General features: G+C 41.1%; 1 protein-coding gene across 1 annotated transcript in view; it reads left to right on the top strand.

Moving 5' to 3' along the window:
• Positions 1-22,831, top strand: part of LOC121526055 (latent-transforming growth factor beta-binding protein 2-like) — a 133,918-nt gene that overhangs the window by 99,382 nt on the left and 11,705 nt on the right. Inside the window, exons 22-33 of the mRNA XM_041812342.1 lie at positions 63-188; positions 292-417; positions 590-715; positions 887-1,012; positions 1,501-1,626; positions 4,248-4,373; positions 5,336-5,455; positions 5,585-5,710; positions 7,444-7,566; positions 8,184-8,312; positions 19,860-19,988; positions 21,229-21,363. Of these exons, the coding sequence (XP_041668276.1) occupies positions 63-188; positions 292-417; positions 590-715; positions 887-1,012; positions 1,501-1,626; positions 4,248-4,373; positions 5,336-5,455; positions 5,585-5,710; positions 7,444-7,566; positions 8,184-8,312; positions 19,860-19,988; positions 21,229-21,363 (1,518 nt within the window). The remainder of the gene's footprint in view (positions 1-62; positions 189-291; positions 418-589; positions 716-886; positions 1,013-1,500; positions 1,627-4,247; positions 4,374-5,335; positions 5,456-5,584; positions 5,711-7,443; positions 7,567-8,183; positions 8,313-19,859; positions 19,989-21,228; positions 21,364-22,831) is intronic.

The following is a 22,831-nucleotide window of genomic DNA, read 5'->3' as shown; positions in this document are numbered from 1 at the left end:
ATACTCCTTAGCTGGTAGAGTGACAGCAGAATAATGTCTGCAAATGATTTCTTTTGTTTTAGATGTCAACGAGTGTGCAACTGCTAATACATGCCCCTCAGGAATCTGCATCAACACAGTGGGGTCCTACACATGCCAGAACTGCAGGCCTGGCTTTGGACCGTCTGCTGATGGGCTGAGATGTGAAGGTGTGAAACTGGAGAGTTTAATGATTTACAGTTTAAAGTGTTTGAGAGAACCTGTGAGACAGGGATGAATTATCTTTGTTGAGTTTTGTGTTCTTGATTTCAGATGTGAATGAGTGTAACCAGGGCGACTTGTGTCAGGGTGGGGTGTGTGCCAACACAGAGGGATCCTACATTTGTACCAGATGTAAGGCTGGCTACAGAGTGTCTCAAGACCGGAAGAGGTGTGAAGGTAAATTTAGTCTCCAGCTGGTCTGATAAAAAAAATACTGTCAGAGACTCATTTGACATATCTGGGCAGCTTTTTAACTCCTTTTGCTGTGCAGCTGAATTTCTCCTACGTATGATTCAGTCTTTTTAGTGATATTTACACATCTCTGCTGGTGTGCATGTGTTTCCTCCAGATATTGACGAGTGCCAGTCCCTGTCTACCTGTGCCAACGGCATCTGTCTTAACTCAGAGGGCTCTTACACCTGTGAGAACTGCCCCACAGGGTACAGAGTATCATATGATGGCGAGCTCTGTGAAGGTTAGTTTATTCAGCACCGCTCATCCAAATGAACCTCTGCATGTATATAAAATTCAGCCTGAAAAAACTAACTCACAGGAGGTTAGTGGTTCTGCCTTTCATAATGAATTTCCTTGGCTGCAGAGACTTCACTGCAATGAAAGTCTAACAGTTTCTCTTGCTTCATGTCAGATATCGATGAGTGTGCGCTGCCCACTACATGTCCGCAGGGAACATGCACAAACACAGAAGGTTCCTTCACCTGTATCGTCTGTCAGCCTGGTTTCAGAGTCTCCCAGGACGGACAGCAGTGTGAAGGTAAGACTTTTGGCTCTGTTTGTACAGGAATGTGTTTTTGTTATTCTTGAACACAGGTGTCTTTGACTTCCTCCTTTCTTCAGACCTAGAAGATCTCATCCTAATACCTTAAAATGTTGTGGTTTAGGGTGATTATGCCAGCTCTCTTGAACATCTTTCCCAGCTGGTTCAGGTTGTAGGTAAACAGCATCAGGTGTGACACCAAAAGCCTCATCATATGAGCTCAAAATACTCCTAGACATCACATCATAGCTGGATCCTTGAGCCTCTCCGCCTCTGGCACTGCTCATCTGATCTTAACTCAACACAATGAGACACCAGCCTTCAAATAGAGCAAGATGATGTCATGCAAATATCCCACAGATAGAGGTGTCGACGATTGTAATTCCCAGCTTTGTGATTACCGATCAAACTGATTACAATTGGTGAGATGTGTTTATTTGAACCTTGAGATGTTAATCTGTGCCATGATGTGTTTGTGTGTCCAGATGTGGATGAGTGCCTGGTGGGTAACGTGTGCCCACGCCAGCTGTGCTTGAACACACCAGGATCCTACACCTGCCAGAGCTGTGGATTGGGCATGCAAGTGCCTGAGGATGGTTATGACTGCGAGGGTAAAACTATCCTTGATGTTTATCTGCCTACTTATTACTTTAGTAAATATTGAACAAATGTTGAAATAAGCACCAAATGTGTAAGACCCAGAAATGATTACAGAAAATCTTTACGGTGCTCTGTAATTTATCATGGCATGATTTATGAGAGTAATGCGGCGAGATGGCTGCTTTGACGAATCCAGGGAGGTTAGGTCTGTCATGACATCATGGGAAGCAGAAAAGGAATGATTGTGTAAATGGATTCAAACATGGTCTCAGTCAGTCGTATATACTATGCTATGTTTTTGAATGAAAATGTCGGTCTAGACCAAGAGGAAGATCCCCCCCCGATACGTGTCTTAACACTGGGAAAACCTTTTACAAAACAAGCCTGAGTCCAAGTCAGCCTCTGATAGGATTTTAATGGACGTCTCTGATGCCATGGAAAATATTAAGGGCTTAATTTGAAATGAAGTCAACTACTCCCCTGCCTTACACGTACCAGAGCAGCTTGCCCTTTTGAACTCTTTGTTCACCCAAAGGCAAAATTGAGCCGTCTCAATCACTTAACAATGACCCGCAATCTCTTTTCTACACGAGAAATACAATCTGTACCGGCTGGAGGAATTTCCAATGATCACATAACAGCGAGCCGGGGACTGTTTGTAGATACAGTAATTATACGCCACCTGTAATAGCTCGCTGTTTTGGATTCAATGACCATCCTGCATACTTATCTTTCCACCCTTTTTAATAAAACACTGTCAATGTGTTCTAATAAAGAGAGCTTTTTCTTACTCTATGGTAGGCCGTGTGTAATCACACTCAACCTAGTTCACCACTGAAAAAAGAGGAAATCTTTGGAAGTCCCTTTTGTGAACATGATGGCCTATTGCTACAGGTGTCAGAAAGGGCTCTGTTTAAACAGAAATATTTAGTTGTTTTTTATAAAATTTAAAGTGAGAGCCTGTGCTTTTTTAAGTGTTCTCACTATAAAATGTGAAAAAACAGCCCTCTGGAGGACTCATTACTACAGGCTGTTTCTGTGCACGCTAACTTTAAACTTGTCTGACCTCAAATAAAAACAGTTAACTGAAAATAATGAACAATAACTTTGCTTCTATGAACAAATCATTTGAATTTAGAAAGTCTTGATGATCCACATCTGCTTCAGCTCAACTTTTTTGTCACGTTATTTTAGTATTAATGTGCAACAGGCAAAGAAATCGTCTTGAATGTGTCATGGCCTCATTTGTTGGTGTATAAGTTGTCCTAAATGTTCAAGAAAGGAATCAGTGAAGCAGTGCAATATATGTACAAAAATTCCCCCCAAAGGCATTTCAGTCAAGAGAGACTTCACATGATTTTAGTTATAATTTATTTTACTAACTTTAATGAAAGAGAAATGTGCAATATGTTTGGCGATTAGACCCCATCTTAATAATTTTATGTACTTAAAGGGGTAGTGAGGCAGACGGCAGGAATAGGATGCCCCCTATGGAGTCTCGACACTGGTGGTGATGTTAGTTAGGGATGCAGGATCAGATGAGGTTCTAAGAAGGTGCATAGGGACACCATTGAGGTGGCTCTGAGGAGGATACTGAGGTATGCAGCATGTGATGAGCGGAAGACCTGTGAGGATCTGGACTAGATGCTAATGAACTGGATAGAGGTGGCTGGGGTGGAGGAGGGTTGCATTGTCCACACTGAAATGACAGGCTAACTGCGAAAGAGAGAATGACAGATTTAAAACATGACAGGTGCATGATGATCAAATGAGGATGTTGCAAAATCTGATCAGCTGAGTGCTTTAGAGAGTGTAGTAGTAACTAATGAATGAGTAGAAATAGTCTTCCTGCTTGAACTTCCACCGAGCTCCATCAAAGCAAGAATACAGAGCCTATTTTAGAATCATAATGAGAGGAAGGTGGTAAAATGTGTAACAGTAGGTGGTGAAAGTAAAAAAAAAAAGAAGAGAAATTGCCATAAAGTCTGGTGTATACGCTCCTCGTGTAATACCTACTCTTTTCTTTTAAAAAGTTACCTGTTACTTACATACCATTGTAAGGTCCTAAGTCATGGGATGTCATTGCATGCAGCTGTCACACGCTGCATTAGACCCAACGTGACGTGAAGTTCACCCCATTAATACTGTATTGCAAGTGGCCACTTCACTGCTTAGAATGTGCTGGACTACAGAACAACACAGACCAGATTGGTGTGGTTTTTGTGCCACTTTTTAACCGATTTTCTTCATTATTTGGTTATGATCTTGCATATAAAGAAGCAAGGTAGGAACCCCATTAGTGTTACCATTACTGTTGAATGTTGGTTTGACTTGAAACACTCCTCAGTGGCCAAAACAGATGGTGTTTTAAGACTGACACAGCTGCATATAACCTGCACAATGTGTGAACAAAATGGAAATAATCATACAGGATGGTTTAAACCTTTTTCCCCTTGAGAGGTAATAAAAAACAGACTGCTGTTTATTCACAAGGGCAATTTATAATCTAAAATTTCAGGAAATTGTCAAGTAAAGATCAGGTCTTTAACACTGATTATGACAAAAGAAAGTATTTTTACTTGTTTTTAGCATCTCTGCCTGGTTCTGACTACCTCTTTTTCTTCTTTTTTAGACATTGATGAGTGCCAGACCCCAGATGTGTGCCCCACAGGTGTGTGCACCAACACAGAGGGCTCCTACTCCTGCACAACGTGTGACGCAGGCTTTAAGGTGGCACCAAACGGGATCTCATGTGAAGGTGCAATACAGTTGATGGGTCTTTTAAATTTATGTTATGCATCATGTAGTTCACAGTCATTCAATACAGCACTGTGTAAGGCTGAACAATATATCCAATTATATTTGCAACTGGGACGGCGATGTGTGCATTAGTCACATTGGAGGACTTGTAATGTTTGTTGCAAGACCTGAAGCACATCAGACTGCCACTTCTATTTGGACTGTTCCACTATGACATTTGGCCGTGCCAAACAAGAAAGGCTGTGCTGATTTACTTTTCCATCAACGGCAGATTTGACCTTATCATGGAAGATGGATGAGAATAATGCCAGAAGTAGCCAAGTATAATGTCCTCTCTTTTACAGTCCCTATACCAAATATCTATCTGCTGCTAACATGGTTATTTAAGTACATTATGAGGTAAATTAAAGAGAGAGCACAGCTGAAACACTAAGAAAAACCACAGTTATTGAGGACTATGAATAAGTACCATTGGGGCTTTTCCGCTCTGACTTCAGGCTGTGCACATCCGCACCAAGTTATGCTGTTTTATTTTTCCCTCACCAGTTAGGCTACACTAGTCTGTGCCCAGAATGGTCCTGTTCTGGAGCAGGGCCCAAGTGTGCCAGCCCCACTTCCACGCACAGGGTGCAATTTTCCATTCTGAAACACCAAAAATTCAAAAATGAAAAGCATTACATTTTCTGTTTTAATGTTAAAAATCACAATATATATCACAGAATAAAAACTACTGCAATGTCTTTTTTTTCCAATAGCCCTAGCACTGTATGACAGTTTAGTAAGAATAGACCATTACATGCTAATGCTGGTGATGCATAACTCTTCTGACTTACTCTGTGGTCTGGAAGCTTGTCATACAAGTGTCATAAATGGACAAAACTGAAGTGGGACACTGTGATTTACAGCTCTGGTGTGGATGTGTCATGATGATGACATCTGTCTGTGTTTGTGTTGCTACAGATGTGAATGAATGTGAGGACAAAAGCTTCTGTCGGGGAGGCAAGTGCACCAACAACATCGGCTCATACAACTGCTCCTGCCCCTCTGGTATGGAGCTGGTGGATGGGAGGTCCTGCAGGGGTAAGTCTAGGTCATCTGACACACAAAAAAAGAAAATATCTTCAGTGGTTAGCCATTCCTTGTGGCTGACCTCACACTGCCATCTTAACACAGATGTATGTGTGTAAATTTGTGTTTGGTGTATGACAGATATCAATGAGTGCCTAACCATCGCTGGGATATGTGGTGAAGGAGACTGTTTGAACGCTGAAGGCTCCTACACTTGTGTGTGTCGTGAGGGATACGCCACCACTGATGGCAGGAGTGTCTGCCAAGGTACAGTCACACTCTGCAGCATAAAATAAATCAATAAAAGCCGTGGGAAATCTCTTGTTGATGATTTTATGATCTTTGTGTAATGGGGCGAGGCTGAGGCGAGATTGGAGAAAGTTGGTAATAATGTAATAACAGTTTAAGCACGTATAACTGAAGAGTTTCAGAGTAATGTTATTTGGCACACATTTCTTCTTCAGTGTGAACAGGCGCACACACTGTCCTGAATGCCGGGGCCAGGCCTGGGACCCCTGGCATGGGCCAGCCTCTCTGTGCAATGGGCCATGTCCTCATCAACCTTCTCAGATCACCCTCTCTCTCACCACTCAGACATCAGTTTGATGTTATCCCAGCCGCACCCAGTGACCTGCTGGTTGTAGCAATGGGAGAAACAAAATGTTCATCAGCTAGAGCTTTTCTTTTCAACAAACTGAAGCATTTGCTGTCAAAATACATGAAATAACTTTGGCTGGGATCTCTGATTTGGATCAGTGTTGTTCCTGGTGTGTCTTGCGTTGCAGTCGGAGGTGAAGTTAAGCAAACGGCAGGATTTTTGGCGGTAAAACACCATGTTGTGATGGGAAGCAGGTAGGTTTCGAGCACTGGATCCAGGCCTCTGAAGGATGCTGGCATGGCTGTCTTATGAGCCGGTTTGACTCATATGAGAGGACAAGGGGTCAGTCCTTGAAAACAGAAATTCCTCCTCTGCTTCTTTAGCCTTGGAGCCACTTTGATATCGTCCTCAGGCTTTGAGTAAACCACCCAGCCTGCATCAGGTACTTTGGCCGCTAGCCACAACAAATTCTGCGCTCTAATTATCCTGTAAATCAGCAGTTGTCATATATTTTCTTGCAGCTGCCATTATGTGTACAGTGCTAACACAATGAAAGCCAGACCCCTCTGACATGAGCCTCAGGGGGAGGTGCAGAGAGGATGAGGGTCTGTGAGTTTATGGAGATGAAAGATGGGTTTAGGCAGGTGAGGCCAAAATGATGCTGGGCCTTGACCAGACCAGTCTTTCGGCAAGAAGAGAACATACTCAATAAAGGCCTGAATGTAGACTGAAACAAGGCTAAATTTAATCCAGATCAGCAGGTTGTGCCATGGCCTTGCTGTGCCTTCCAATACTGGCTTTGAAGTCCTTGAGTTCCTTCCAAAAATATCCACTCTACACATATTTATGCGTTTACTTATAGTCTGGGATATTGTTTTTTTGAGCCCGTTGTTGCATTTGGGTGTTTAACTTGTCATCTCAGAAAGATTCATCTGATTATGAAAGGTTGGAACAGGAAGACATGCTTTTTTCTTCTCTTCCTTGCCTTTCCCCAGGAATTTACCCTGAGTCCAAATACCTTCAAGTTGTGTTGTAATGCTGCAATTATCCACCAATCTATGGCTAATCAAGCATGTCACATTCATTATTAATTTTTACAAGTCAGAGGAAAATGTTCTCAGCCTGATACATTTCTTTTCCTCCTTTGTTTCCTGTTTTCTCATACTGTATGCTGTTAAATGCTCCAAATGGCCAATGCATCTTTTGCTGGGACAAGAGCTTGATTACACATTCTTTTGTGATGCTTATGGAAAGGAATGATGCTCCCCGTGGACTCAGTGAGGATATATGAGGATATTTAGTGATCATCAATATGCAACAAATCTGCACCCACCCTTTTTTATCAAATTATCTCCTAATTTGTCTGCTTTTCTTTCTCTTTTCCCCCTTCTTTCTCCCTCAGATGTGGATGAGTGCAGCAAAGACAACGTGTGCATCCGAGGTCAGTGTCTCAACACCGATGGCTCCTTCTTGTGCTTGTGTGAAGCCGGCTTTAAATTCAATGCTGACACCGCCGACTGTGAAGGTAAGATGTTAAAATAAAACTCCCCTGTGATGTTCTCTTGTGTATGTCATGGTGATTGTTGACCCCAAACTCCTCCCTAAGGTTTCCACTCTTTGAGTAAACCAACATGTCAGCTTTTGCTGTTTGATCGTCATGCTACATTTAAGCTTAAGCGTACCCAATGTAGCACAGTTGGCTATGATTGATTATGTGGACCGTTAAAGTTGGGACCGGGTTCTTGTGAAAGTGTCCAAGCCTGGCTTTAGAGGCTTTCCTCCTTGGGCTCTGGGCTTGAGGGGTGCCTGGATTGCATGGCTGGAGGCCCGAGCTCTCTCTCCCCTGAGGAAAGCATGAATGACCCCATTGTGAGCTGAAGGTGTTTCTCCCTCTGGAACGTCTCCCTTCAGCTCCTTCACAAGTTATTCGGTTGCTGTGATAATATTGTTCTTGGCCGTTCCTGTTGCCTGCTGCGTTTACCGAGGACAGCTACACTGCAGGCCTCCTGGACGACTCCTTCTGTACAGGCATTACACTGGAAGCAGAGGAGCAGTGGAGGGAATGTGTGTGATTGTACATGTGGTAACATTTGCGCCTCTGTTTGTCAGCTTCCAACTAACCTCTGCATCTCTCTCTCTCAGACCAGAATGAGTGTAAGGACTTTGGCAGTTCAGTGTGTGGTACATGGCGCTGTGAAAACACCATCGGCTCATACCGGTGCTTCATGGGCTGCCAGCCCGGACTAATAGAGGGAGACAACACAGACTGCGGTGAGTGGTGAAAAATACATGCTGTTAAGAGATTGGCACATACAATTGTGTTCAGAAAAAACATATGGCCTAGCTACAGTAAAAAAGCTTCTTCTCTTCCATGTTAACAGGATATAGACAAGCTATAAAATCAAAATACAACACAAGATGGTCTGGCTGCAGAATGCAGGTCTCAAACCACCCCTCTTGCAGACCACTGCTTTGAGATGCCACCTCAGTAAGGACAGAAACATACACTAAAAAATTAATTACAAAATTGGATTAAACTTCTGGTTAGGATCAGGTTGAGGGTTTAAGGTTAAGTGTTTGGATACCAAAAATTAAATGCCAAAAACCTGATCTTCAAAACCTGATAACCAAATGGTTAATTAGAGTAAACAGTCTGCTTTCAGGAAAACAGTCCTGAGTGACAAAACAGCATAGCTAAGGCTAAAGCTATCTAAGCTAAGTTAACTGCATAAGCTACAAAGGTAAGGTAGCTAAAGTTACATTAGCTAAGTTCACTTATGCTGCATTTGCTAAAGCTAAAAAATCTTCAGCTTCATTACTATAAAATACAATGTAGCCCATGCAAACTTAGCTACATTGGCTTACTTAGTTACTTTAACTACATAGCTAGCATAGCTACTGTAGCTTTATCAAAGCTAACGAAGTGAAAATGAACCACCGGTCACATAGCTACTTCTAAGAAATTCTCTATATTCTAATCCTAGATTGGACATCTGACCTTTTTTCTGTTTTATTTAGAGTTTTTTTTCCATCTGTTGTGTTTGCAATGTGGTTATTTCATGAATACATCTGTCAGACGTTGTTTACAAATTACGTTGAATTTAAGAAAACCCTTCTTAAATAGGGAATACATCATATTTGCAAATCAGGTCACTTCCGTCCTAACAGAGAGGGTGTCTCACTGTAGTGGTCTGCAGGAAGGGGTGTCTGAGATGTGCGGTCTGCAGCCAGACCCCTCTCTGTTGACAAAATGCAGGTCCTGCAGGGTTATGTGCACAGGTTTAGCAGAGTAGAGAAGAATAAGAGTCAATCAAGCACTGCTCAGCTTTGATTGTACCAACCTGAAGGATCTTTGCCTATCTACCTGTGAGTTTAATGTGCGCTTTGAGAAGTTCAAGGGCAAGAAACCAATATCACGTCTCCACCAGTCATTTCGAACTACACAGAACCTGACTCTGAATGTGCAGTGACCTTGAAATACCCAGTGGGTATTTTGGCTTTCATTTTTAGGACAACAGAAGAAGCCGAACACATGCGTTCAATAGTTATATTTTAAATGCATTTTGAATGCATTGCATGGATCTAAGTCCAATTTGATCCATTTAGAGAGCACAGTCTGAAATCCACCCAACACTCTTCGTACTCTGCAGGACTATCCCTCTGTGCAAAGATAATGATATCTGTTTGGCAGGCGCATACAAAGAGGCTGATCTAAATCAAAAGCTATCAGGTATTCGAGGTTTCATGCAAAAGAGACCTGAGGGGAGAGATGAAGAGAAGTGGCCCCTGAAATTGGGGCACTTTAGAAAGAGGAGTGCACTGTCACTGGAGGCAGTGTGTGGAGCTAGCAACTGATAATGGCCTCCTTCTCCTGACACTGAGCTAATGGAGAATCTCTGGCAGAGTCACAAAGTGGAATCTGATCACTGCTGTTCTTTGGGAGAGGATTGTCAGGTCTTTCACCCTCTCCCTCCCCAGCTCCTTACACCCCATGGAGGAGCCCGTTCACCCAGGTTGACTGGCTATCTTTGAGGATCAGCTAACATCTGGGCCCATATTTTGCCAACAATGAATATCTGAGCATGATTTTCCAGAATGCATGATGTCTTTTGTGTTTACTGGCATGATCAGGCGACTAGGGCTTTAACTTTTTCTAACACAAAGATTTCCTTTTATCTCTCCATTATGTAGTGATTGTGTGCTTGTCTTTGTCTCTCCTAGCACTATAAAACGACAAGTCTGCTACATAAGAGACAAAAAAGGTCACCCTAAAACAGAATCCAAACAGCCTTCAGAGAGTGACAGGGAAAGAGGGGGAACTGCCTGAAAGCATCCCAATGGAATGATGTGTTGGACTGCAAATGGAAGCTGTGGGTGTGTTGTGTGTATGTGAGTTCAAGTGTGTGCGCATGTGGTTAGCTGTGGTTATTTTGCATCCACTTGAGTGTTTGTGTTCAAGATGGAGAACAAGTAGAGATGCACTTCACATATTCTCATGGCCTTGGGTTTTTATTGGCCTATCAACAGACGTAGATCAGGGAAGAATAAGCCGCCGCAGCACTGATCAGTGACAGATCAGACCTCCGCCCCCTCCATCACCCTGATCCCTGGCTACGTGTGGCTGCCTCCTCACTGCACTTTATGGTGCTGTCTGTCTGGCACAGACTGAGGAGTGCTGGGGCCTGCAGCGCGATAAGGGCAGATTGAAACCAGCTGCTCACCTCTGCTCCTTCAGTGTCAGAGTCGGAGCTCTGCTAAGCACCTCGTATGGGATCCAATCATTGCAGTCACTGTTGTCTTAAGTGATTTTAGATTCCTGATAGCTGTATTAGATACCAAAAACCTTGACTCTTTTTTTAACTTTAAAACTTTTGTGAGGAAGTTGAAGTATGTGTCAATTTTTGTGGCAGAAATGATCGCAGTTAATCAGAAATTGATCTCAGGCAATTTATATTAACATCAATGTTAAAACCTTGTGAAGTCTTATAGTCTAGCCTGGGGTCATCAGTATGCTTTCTCCTCATCATTGTAATTATTTACAAAACAGTTGTGTTTAAGGATCATGCCAAATATTGCTACAAAGTTAAAAAAAATCTTGTTAATCTGACCTGGTGAAACATTTCAAACCAACACACCAGACACAATCTACACTTCCATTAGACCAAATAACAACATTTAGTAATTTTACATATGAAAAGCTCTACTTTACTCTAATGGCATAATACACTGCGTTAAAAATGGTCTGGCTGCACTGGGAAGGATCCCACAATCCAGATCCAGTAAAAGATTAAAGCAAAGCACATTACATCCATTAAGATCCACTGATTCAAAGTTAAAAATAATCAGAACTTTTCTGTTGTACTAGATCCTAGAATGGGCCCAAAAATTCCAGCCCAGCCCTACTTGAGCCTGTGCACCTTACGAAATACCTGTTTTCCACCAAGCTAGTTCCAGGGATGGTTTAAAGCCAGTGCTTAGTCAAGCACCAGTTACTTATTTTTCTATTGTCAAAGAACTGAAGGGAAAAAAACAGTTCTAGTGTGGCACTAACCTCTAGTTGGTCCCAGGGAAAGAACAGGTGCTGGCATCTGTAGCTGGGGGCAGGATTGGAATTACAGCTAACCAGGAAGTGCACTATTTATAAACTACAGAGCTTCAAACAAGGATAGAAAAGCAAAACAGCAGTAATCCTAGGTGACGAGCTGTCTCCTGGCTGCGTGGGCCTCGGATGAATTAAGAAAGCTGGAGGGAGCTACAATCACTAGTGCTGGAGGAAAAACAGAGACACACTGACTTTTACTGTAATGTAGTGATGTGGCTCTCTGGCAAGCTCCTGCCAGTTGAAAGCAAACCGTTTCTGATTTTTGGATTGAACCAACCATGAACTGACTCAAGCTCTAACCCAGCAGCAGCCCTGAAACTGGCTTGGTGGTCAAGGGGTATCAGAGCCTGGCCCTGCCTGTCCCATGAACTGTATTCAAGGGCCCAAGTCTTTTTTTAATAAGGAGGCTTTTATAATTAAGGGTTAGACTACATTCCAGAGTTGTTTTAATGACAGAAATCAGTTCAGATGAGATAGAAGCATGTGTTACAGACGTGGCCTATTTATTGTTTTTGATAAAGGAAGCAGTGAGGATACGGAGCAGACACACAGACGTCACTGTGCACTGAACGCATGGGGCTTTTTAGACAGCATCAGCCTGCTGCAAGACAGCATAACTGATGTGATTAGTTGCATAAGAACAGATTATCAATTCAACTATTTGCTTATTTTCCTTCACCAATGCCTGATTGAGTGGTGCACTCTCTCATCCTCACTCATATTTCACTGTATTCGTAGAGTGGAGCAGACCAGCAGTACCACTTTGTAACAGCTCTTTCATAAGGTCAAATACATACATTTAAAGAAAGCAGTGATGTATTGATAAGTAAACAAACCATTTGGAGTGTAGTTTTTATTTAAAAAAAAATCCTAAAGCAAGGCATGGGACTAGCAAAGCTAGGCAACATGTCTTTGTGCAGTGGGTCTGCACTGAGGGAATTTGTTCTTACATAGAAAAAAAGGGAAATAGTAGAAACTCAGAAATCTAGGGTAAAACAATTTTGCTACCATACCTAACAGGACATCTTTGACTCTAACCTCGTGGATAGGTAAAACAGAATTTCACAATAAAAGCACCTGTGGGGCTGACAGTCATTTGTCCTTCTTATTCAGTTTGCTCTTTAAAGCACAGAAAATTTAATGCTTTTGCTTAGATAATAACAATAATGGAAACTGAATCTAACAGAAGTTATGGGTTTGTATTATCCACAGTTAATTTGATAGACAGTGAACCAATAGTTTTTAAAATAATGACCCCATTTAAGAGCCCTGCGGGACTCTTTTTTTAATCCTGCATTTGCTGAATTTCTATGAACGCCTGTTCCTTCAGTATGTGCCCTCCCCTCTAGTACACATCATGCAACTCCTGGTTATGGCTTAGTGATGGTAATGTCAAAGTAATATTTACCAACTTTATTTACACATCATTTATCATCATTTTTTAAAGTCATACAGAGTTGAAATTGTTTCCTTATTTCTGGAAAGTTTGTGTGTCATAAAAACTGCAGTGCACTTCCATCAGCTCTCACAGACAGCAGACTAATCTTTACTCTTTCAACACCATGCTTTAGATGCTTAATGTGATGAGGTCAATTTGCTTGAAAGAGGTGTTTTTCCCCCAAATAACTGTATAATGGCTCAGTGTCTCCATGCTCCAGTGCGTATTTGTGGTGATAGGAATGCAACAAAATAAGGGGAGCATTAAAGCTGTGCCTTTTGACTTATTTACAAAGCTTTAACAAAGCATTACAGTACAGAGGCTCTAAGTGTTTTTTTTAACTCAAATATACTGAAAGAGAAAGAGCACTGTCTAAGTTAATAAGCAGTGGCATTGTGTTGGTACAAAAACATAGCCAATGTTTAAGTACATTTTAGACACTGTAAAGGAGTTTGCAAAGCAAATTTTTCTTAATTATAAACAAGAAATTATCCAATATTGGGTGCCAAGGATTGTGTTATTTGTTGTCCCATTATGGAACTGGTATTGATATTGTAACATTTTATTTGTGCCATGTCAAAGGTTTAAATTTTGGCTCTGTGACAGTCCTTTCCTACACATGTGTAGTTGCTGTTTTTGTAATGTGCAGCTTATCATGTGGTCTGACACCTGCCTGTCTTGTAGCTAATGGTCTTGTTGGCTTTTGAAGGGCGTACAGAGGCATCAGCTATTATTTGTGGCTGTTTTATAACCTTAAATCTCAGTTTTACTAGCCTGAGTGAATGCCCATCTTTTCCCTGCTGCTGCTTTCTTCTGTTTTCAGCAATAGTACAACAAACAGTGAAACAGCTCACCATTGACTCATAGCCCAAGTTCAACACCCAGCGCTCTTGTCCTCAGAAGTCCAGCGCTAACATACAATTTTGGCTTGTTTGACCTTACGACAGTGAGTTGTGGCAGATGCTGCCGTCACCCTAATAAAAGTCCAGGGAGGGATGACTGCAGGGCATTTTTGTCTGCTTGTAAAAATCATCAGAAATTTAAAGGAATTGGCCAGACGCTGTAATTTCTGTGAGGGGCGTTGTTTTATTTTTACTCACCGACCTCCGAAAGGGGCAGCGGTTGTCTTTGGCTCTGCTCACAGCACTCATTTAGATTTAGAGGCAGTGATACACAAGGGGAAAGCAGGGTTTTTCCGAGGCAACTGTACAAATCAGATCTGCCATGATGCTGTACACAGAGCTCCTTTGGGCATGTGAAAAAGTCAGAGTGTGTATTTGCAGGTTATTGTTTTTAAGCTTTAATTCACCATTATGACTATAAACTCCCTCAGGCTGTGCCCCACCTTTAATAAGCCTTGCCCAAGGCCGGAAATTGTCTGTGGTCATACTTCTGCCAACCTCCCACTGCTTAGAAATCTAAAGACTTTACCATGTGCGATTGCTCATGCTGTTGTCCAGATGTGAGATGAAGTTTTCTCTCACATAAGCACAAGCATGGCATATCCTCGATGAAGATAACACAACACAGGTTGTAGATGTTATATGTGCTCTGAATAGAACACCTCATCTTTGCCCAGCTGTGTGTGAAATCACCTCCACATCTGGGTCCAATCAGATGAGGGGTTGCCCTAAGAATATGGGAGAAGTGTGGGCTATGGAGGGTGAGCCAACAGTCACTGATTCTTTATTCTTGATGCTTGCCACCATGTGCTCCAGATTAACACACTGGAACAGAAACCCACACTTAGAAACACGTTTAATAAAACACAGCAGATTCAGGAAGCGGCTCCTCTTGGGTAAGACCACTAGGATAGGTGCCTTTTGTGCCGGGTGCTCTCCTCATCTTCCCCTCTGCCTCAGCTCTTTCCTCTGGTTAATTTGCAGCTCTGCATGCGTCCTGATGTAACTGATTATTACATGGAAAGACTGAGAAAGGCAACCCTACATCCTGCTGGTGTGAGACCAGATCTTTTTGAAGATCTCTTCATTTTCTGTTTTTTTTTCACACAAGCTATTAGCATGCTGACCCTCTGTTTGAATGGGGGATCTAAATAACTGGTCATGTAATGCTGACGCTCAAACACATACAGACACATATACATAAGGCCATTAAGGTTATTGTGGTTTCAATGCTGTCATTCCTTCCTGAGATGATACTTTGATTGCGTCTCTTCCCAACATGTGGTTTGAACAGATTTTGTTCCACGTCACACATGAATGAAAAGCTGCCGGCAGACACTGATTATTTCATATATTAGTGAAGAGCTTTCATCACCCTCTTCCCAGACCTCCCAGCTGGCCACCAGTGTCATTCCAACATTCCTGACTCCACTTAAGGTCTTCACACATGAAGAAACTCTGACATACAATACTTTTCACCTTAATTTGAGAGCACTCCTCATCGAGCTGTGGGAATAATATTCCAGAAAATGTATTACTCAATTACATGTTATGTCTCACTGTATCAAAAAAACGTCAACACTTCTACTCCAGTTCAGTATCTCATTCCTCAGCTGCAAAATGCAAATCCAGTGGGTTGGCGGTTCTCAGTATGTGTACATCTATTCTCCCTCTATCATTTTGCTGCCATTTGAGCCCACAAGTCTATTCAAGACATTTAAGCACTTCCCAGCAGTTTCTGTGAATTGTTTTATGAATGATAAAGACCATTTTTGTCTCTGCAGTTTTATGAGCCTGTGGGCGCCCCTTGTTTTTGACCCCAGAGGCTTGTTAAAGAAGTGGCCAAGTCAGGACAGGAGAACTGACTGAGGTTTAGCCTGAGAAAGCTGCTCCCTTTGTCGAAAAGGAAGTGAGGGTTCTGGACAGGCACTTTGTCTATTTCTGAACCGCATTTTATCTTTCCCCAGTTGCTACAGCTTATTGAGTACTCAGAGGCTGATCAGAGTAGCCTAAACATTACAGGATTGGCTATGGGGTCTATAAATTAGTTTATTTACCCATCAGAGGAGACGCTGGTCTTGACTTTCTGTCTCAGTGGCTGTGAATTTACTGCTTCTTTTTTTTTGACAACAATTAACTTCTATGTGAGTTAAAATATTTGGTTTATCCATTCCAAGCAGTAAGGTTCCAAAAGTAAGGTGCATGGATTTTAAATGGTAATACAGTACAATTTAAACACCATATGTAAATATATTTTGGACTTTGGAAAAAGAGATTGAAGTCAAACTCCCCCTGGGTTTGTTGGTCTCAGCTCAAACGCTCTCCTGTTATGCAGCTTGTTTTGTGACTCTCAGCGGCTTAAACATGTTACAGACATGTTTTTGTACAATGCCATACATACAATACAATTCATACAATACTAGTTGTTTTCTCAAGAAAAACTGAAGGAGAACCAATCTCTTATTTACAAACCTTTGTAAGTCACTTTTGGTTGACACTTGGTGGTGAAACAGTCGGGGATGGGAGATGAAGGGTAGAAAGCCTTTGTTTTGGTCTGAAAATCTGTGATGAAGGTGGCTTATTTTTTATGTACTAAGGAAGTATTTTATGTTCGCTGTTGGATTTTTTGTCGATAGCTAGTGTGCAGAAATTTTCTTATTTATCAAAACACACATACTCTTTGTGAAAGTTTGTTTTAGAAACAGACAAAAATAAGAAACACAGCATTTGATTCAACCATAAATGATAAATTTATTGTTTTTCAGATATACCAGTAACGTAAAAAAAAATAATTTTTTTTTTGGATTACATGTACAAGATGCATTTTTTTACAGTCACAGTAACACCAGGCCTCATCTGCCTGTTTGGAGAGACAAACAACAACAACCTGATGACAGACGGTGACTATGTTTTGTAGAAAATATACTTTTATGGTCAAAATAAAAATCCAAATATTGCCCTGAGAAAATAAATAAAATATATGTAAATAAATATATAATAAATAAAGATAAAATAAGGTAAAAATAGGTTGGAATAATACAGTGGATCCAACAGTGGGGGTCCAGACCCCCTTGGGGGTCAAGAAACATTCTACATCATCTCACCTGTCTTAAATAATCTCCTATAGCATTTTTAAGGTTGAGTGTGCTCATTTGTTTTTCTCATGCCAGTATTAGGGAAGGCTTAGTGACTGACTGTGGATGAGTCTGTGCAACATTAAATCCTTCGATGTTGGGGGCCTCCAGTGAACATTTCAAAAAGCAACTTTGCTGTCTGTTTCCAAAACATCAAAATGTGTCCCAGTAAAGCTTGCCATTGTCTGGCATAAGTTGTCAATACATGTGCATGATTGATAAGTATTGGAGAGAGAGTGGCGAGTGACATTTGGAAAAAGGAGCCACGGGCCAGATATGACCCTGGACCACCTCTTTGAGGGCAACTGGCTTTGTGCATGGGTCAAATGGACATAACCACTAGGCTAACATCATTCCTGATACAGGTACTATGCTGAATATAAAATATGGATGATCTGATATCCCTTTGCTAACTCATGCAGTACATTTACTGCTGACTGAATTGGCTCCGCCCCGTAAAACTCTAAGAAATATTCGTCAACAAAATGTTGTCACATGAATCCATAGCTTATTGTAAACATCAGATTATCTGCTTAATTTTCTTAAACATTTTAGCTTCTTTTCTGCGCTGCAGTGTTGACAAAATTGATGATTTCATTTGAGCTCATACTGAATAATCTGAGGGAAATAACGTAGATAAAACTCTGATAGCGTAACATGTACATTTAATGCTGTCTCTTCTACCATGATGTGACACTGATGAGACAGATAACCTGTGTTTCATTGCATTTTTCTGTATTTGAGTTTGGTCTTCCTGTTTTTCATGAACATAATGCGACTGTGGTGAGGTTAATAGAAGTCATGGAAAGTCTGAAGGGAATAGTTATGGAAGCTTGTTATGAAACAAAGAAATGAGCAAAACATTTAGTCAGAATTTTTCTGAAAGAGTCAAAGCTTGGTTTGTCCCGTCCTCTAATTTCATAAAAACAATTCATATCAAGTAACAGCCTTTCTGCTATATTGTTCCAAACTTAATGACTTACAGAAAACATACAAACGCCTCCTTTTATCTCTGACTGAGGAGTTTCCGTTGACCTCGGGGATTTTTATGTCACAACTGAAAAGAACAAGATGTGTTTTTGAACAAAAGTTTCAGAACAAATTTCTCATAAACTGTTCTTCAAAAGACCAGACTAAGGATGGGAGCAGATGAGCAGGCATTTTTTCTGACTGTTTATGAACAGAACAAATAAACATTCATTAAAATAAATTTGGTAAATTCAGTAACACTCAACAATGCTGGTTATGTCACAACTTGTCAAAATGAGTTGCGTTAACACTGACCAGTGGTGAGCCAGACTGACCAGGGAACACTCACAAAACTTAAGTGTCATTTTTACACTTTCGGATTGTTTTTAAACAACATTTGAATCAGACTTTCCCTCCTGTGTATCAGACACCAAACCCCCCTCTTTAAGAGGTTTATATTAAACCATGTGTGTAAGATATTTCTAGCAAATGTTGCCATTAAACAGCAAGTGGTATGGAGTGAGCACCGCTGTTCCTAGGCCCACTGTTAACAGCCTCAGCATCACTGTCTCTCACTCACACACTGGCATATCGCACACCCTGTCTCCACTGTTTCTTATGAAACTTGTTGTATGAGTTATTGCCAGATGGACATTAAAGTACTGTAGGCTGGAGCGCACCAGATTTGATCTGTTACATCAGTTTTCCAGCCTAAAATCAAATCCTGTGCTTGGAACTCTGACATTGTAACAATGAGCTTTTACAAAGATCTTTAGCTGAATTTGAACCCATGACAACAGGCTTAAATAACTATGTTAATTAAAGCTCCTGAACAGCTTTTAGTTTGAGTTGATTTTGGCACCCCCTATGGACAAAGAGATGTATAATGTCTGTTGATTTTGTCTTTTACATGCATCAATCCCATCATGTTTTTTAAGAGTCACTTCCATTTCTATTGAGAATCCTTGCCAAGAAGTATAAACTGTGGCAGCAGAGTGCTGCTATCCACCTTGTTTTCAACCTACCCCACAACAGTTGGCCACACCTGTTAATGATAAAATTCAGGTGTTTTGATCAGACCCATTGCCAACTACATGTTCAAGTACATGTTTGTGAATACAATACCATTACAGTCCCTGTTGGTGTAATTGCCAGATGGCCAAATATTTTTGTCCATACAGTGTATTTTCAAGTCTTGATCCTGATTGCTTCCTTTGCTTTTGTAGCTCAAAGAGAGACACCCATTTCATTTTTACTGTTTCACAGCCAGTGAACTGCTCTTCACATAGGCCTTAATTGAAAAGGAAAGCAGTTGATGTCAAAGCCTGTTAAAAAGTCTCTTCATGCCAAACTTAAACTGGAAGCCATCTTTCTCACACTGTCTGCAGAGTGTCTGCACAATGTCAACTCCTCCATCTCAAACCTTTTGCCAACATCCCAGTGACCTAATTGTCACATCTCACATCACTCAATTGCAGTTTTCCAGACCCACACGACTCTCAGCAACACTCAGACAAGGGCTCCATAAATCTATTTACAAACACTGAAGTTTGAAAAGCCTCTTAATGAATTGTCTGATCTGTACAGGGTCCTTGACATGTTATGATGGTGGTGATTTCTGCTGTTATTGTTAGTGGGGTCAAATTGGTAGTGCTGTTTATTTTGGAATAGCGGCACTGTGTTTACCAAGGCAGTTTGAAAGTGTATTGAGCAGATCAAGGTTGTAAATATTAATGTGACTCTCCCCTCTCTCTGTGTGCTCTCATCTTACAGATATTGATGAGTGCATTAATGAAACCATCTGTGGGAACCATGGTTTCTGCGAGAACACCGATGGCTCCTTCCGCTGCCAGTGTGACCAAGGATACACCAACCCGCCAGGAGATGTGACCAGATGTGTTGGTCTGTATCCGAGCTACAATAGGACTTCACCTTAAATTATTGCCTAATAGATTAGTATGGGGAAAAGTTTTACTAAAAACCCCGAATAAGGTCCAAAACCAACATGAACAATCCTGCTAACAAGTATTTCCAATGAAGCCAAAAGCCTGATGTAACATAGAGCTCCATTGTTGGTGAAGAATACATCAGAGAGTCACGCTGTCGTTCCAGATGACAGGAAATATTACAGTATTATAACTGTGCTTTATTGTGAGTCATTCCCACATACTAATGAGAGATATGATGGGAATAAATACTCAGAAGAGCAACGAATGACAGTAGTCCCCTAAGAGAGTTTGACTCATTCCGTTCTGGTTAATGTTTTTTTGACCATTAAGAACCACAGCATTAATGGGATGCAGTTTAATGATTATTTATTTATAATGTTGGAATGACTCTGTGATTTAAGGGTTCTAAGATGGGTGGGCTTTAACTAAACCTCTTGCTACAGTTTTGTTTGATTGTCAAAGAGCAAAAATACTGAGTTAAAAAGATGATATGCTGAGCCAACGTTAGCGGTAATTAGCTAGCTTACAATAACGTTACATCGCAAAGTTTGCAGCAAGGGGCTTTAAATGTGAACAAGACGGTAGCTATGGGCAGGGTTAAGATGTATAGAAAGCCAACAGCAATGGCTGAAGAGATTAGTTCCGATATAGCTATAGTATAGCAGCAGTTTTATCAGAATTAGACCATGTTTCTGTATGAAAAATAAAAAGTCAAAAAACAACACTGAAATCTTTTGACTTAACATTTCTGAGTTATAGCCTGTTTGCTGTTTTTACTTAAGGAAATCACTATACCAGTCTAGCATGGTTGTACCAAAGGAATTCAATAAAAAAGTTTTGAAACAGTATCCATTGATTAATCTTAGTAGTTGCTGTGTGCAACTTTGAATCCTGTTTGGTGTATCTTACTTAGCAAATTTGCAAACCTTCACTCATTTCATGTTTCTAAATTGTAGCAAACAAAAAAGTAATCTCTTGTTCTCAGAAAAAGATAATGCACAATTTTACTTTGTTTAAAGAAATCTCAGGTAATTCAGTCACTGGACAAAAATCTTTGTCTATTTAAAGACCTTCTAGGTGCTAACCAGGTGATTAATATTATTTTAGTGATAAAAACTCCCACTGCCATGACCCTCTTGGGCACATGCCTTTGTCTCATCCCTGATCTCTCTACCTCCTCTCCTGTCTCTCAGATGTGAACGAGTGCGAGATGAGCCTGGCGCTGTGCGGAGAGGCCCTGTGTGAGAACTTCGATGGCAGCTTCCTGTGCATCTGCCCCAACGACAATGAGGAATTTGATCCCATCACCAGCCAGTGCCACTCTCTGGGTAATAAAGCAAGACAAGCACTCACAGTGACTCACTGGACTTAATTCTCCATCCCATCACGGGGAGACGGAGTTTTCCCTGATTTAATGAGCCATCTCTCATTATCCAAACAGTGACAGTACAGAGGTGGACAAGGCTTACTCTGTGTCTCCTAGAGTATCTTTTTGACCTGGTTCTTTCCATTTGTTTTATGATCCTGGCTTATGTTTGGGTGGGATTCCTGCAAAAATTTGTGTTAGACTAATCCCTTAAAGGAATGATGAAGCAACACCTCGGGTAGAGCCAAGTAAATATCCTGAGGGCCTAGTTACTGTAAACCCTTCCACATCAAGACAAACAGGGATAAGGTGTAGCTGTTGGCTAGTAGTGCTAAGATCATCCCTCTATTTCGTGCAAAATGATCATAAGTGTCAAGGTTACAGCTATGCTCTGTATTGCAATCCTGGAATGAAAAACTTTGTCACAGAAAAGCATCACATTTCCAGCCTGATAGGCGTTTGTGTACACGATTTGGGCGTATTTATATTATTAAGCGGCGCACCCGCAGCTGGGATGTTTTTTCTTCTGACTGGGCACTAAACCCCAGCTATGCCTTTGTGTACTTTTTTGCCACATTCCTCTGTTTGCTTTTGACGTGTGTGAATCAATCATGTGAGAGTGAATGGTGTGTTGACTCAAATGCCAGTGTTTCCATTTGGCTAAGCCAGCAGCTTAAGGGTGAAATGCCTGAGCCCATGCCTTTGGACGAATGACCGGGCTCAGCAGTGGCGAGGGGAATACACTGCCTGCTGGAGGCATGCAGTCACTTCTTTTATTGTCTCATGATACTACTTTACATTTAATGTGTAAAAACTGCTGTAACCCAACTGATGTCAAGTATCCTGGGTTTATTTGTATGTAATTCAAAGTCCAGTACAAAATGTCAGAAAAGGACAATAAGTGTATCTCAGCGTATTGTATCATATCACAGTGTTTGACAAAATAACATATAGCAATAAGAATATCATGTAGCATTGCAACACATCATACTGCAATGTGTCGTATTGCAATGTATTGTTTCACAAAGTATATTACAATGTGTTGTATTGCAATGCATCACAACATACTACTATAACATGTCATATTGCACTGCCACTAATCATATCACCTCTAATTGCATTATTCCTAACTGCATTGCCTCTAATCGTATCACTACTAATTGTATCACAGCCGTCGTACAGCAACTGATGTATAGTGCCTTGCAAAACAATGCAAAACAATGTGTTGCAGTGTAATGCAAGGCATTGTATTGCAACAAATTGTATGGTAATGCAATGCATCCTATAGCAACACATCGTATTGCAACACATTGATTGCAACACATCATATCGCAACGCATCGTATTGCAAAGCCTCATAGTGCATCGTATCACGACGCAGCCAGTTGCAACCCATTGCATCACAATGTATCAGAGCTGTATGGTATCACA

Source organism: Cheilinus undulatus, linkage group 18 (assembly GCF_018320785.1).
Source record: "Cheilinus undulatus linkage group 18, ASM1832078v1, whole genome shotgun sequence".
NCBI classification, from domain to species: Eukaryota; Metazoa; Chordata; class Actinopteri; order Labriformes; family Labridae; genus Cheilinus; species Cheilinus undulatus.
Note: the sequence above shows the minus strand (reverse complement) of the source record. Positions and strands in the feature narration are given on the sequence as shown.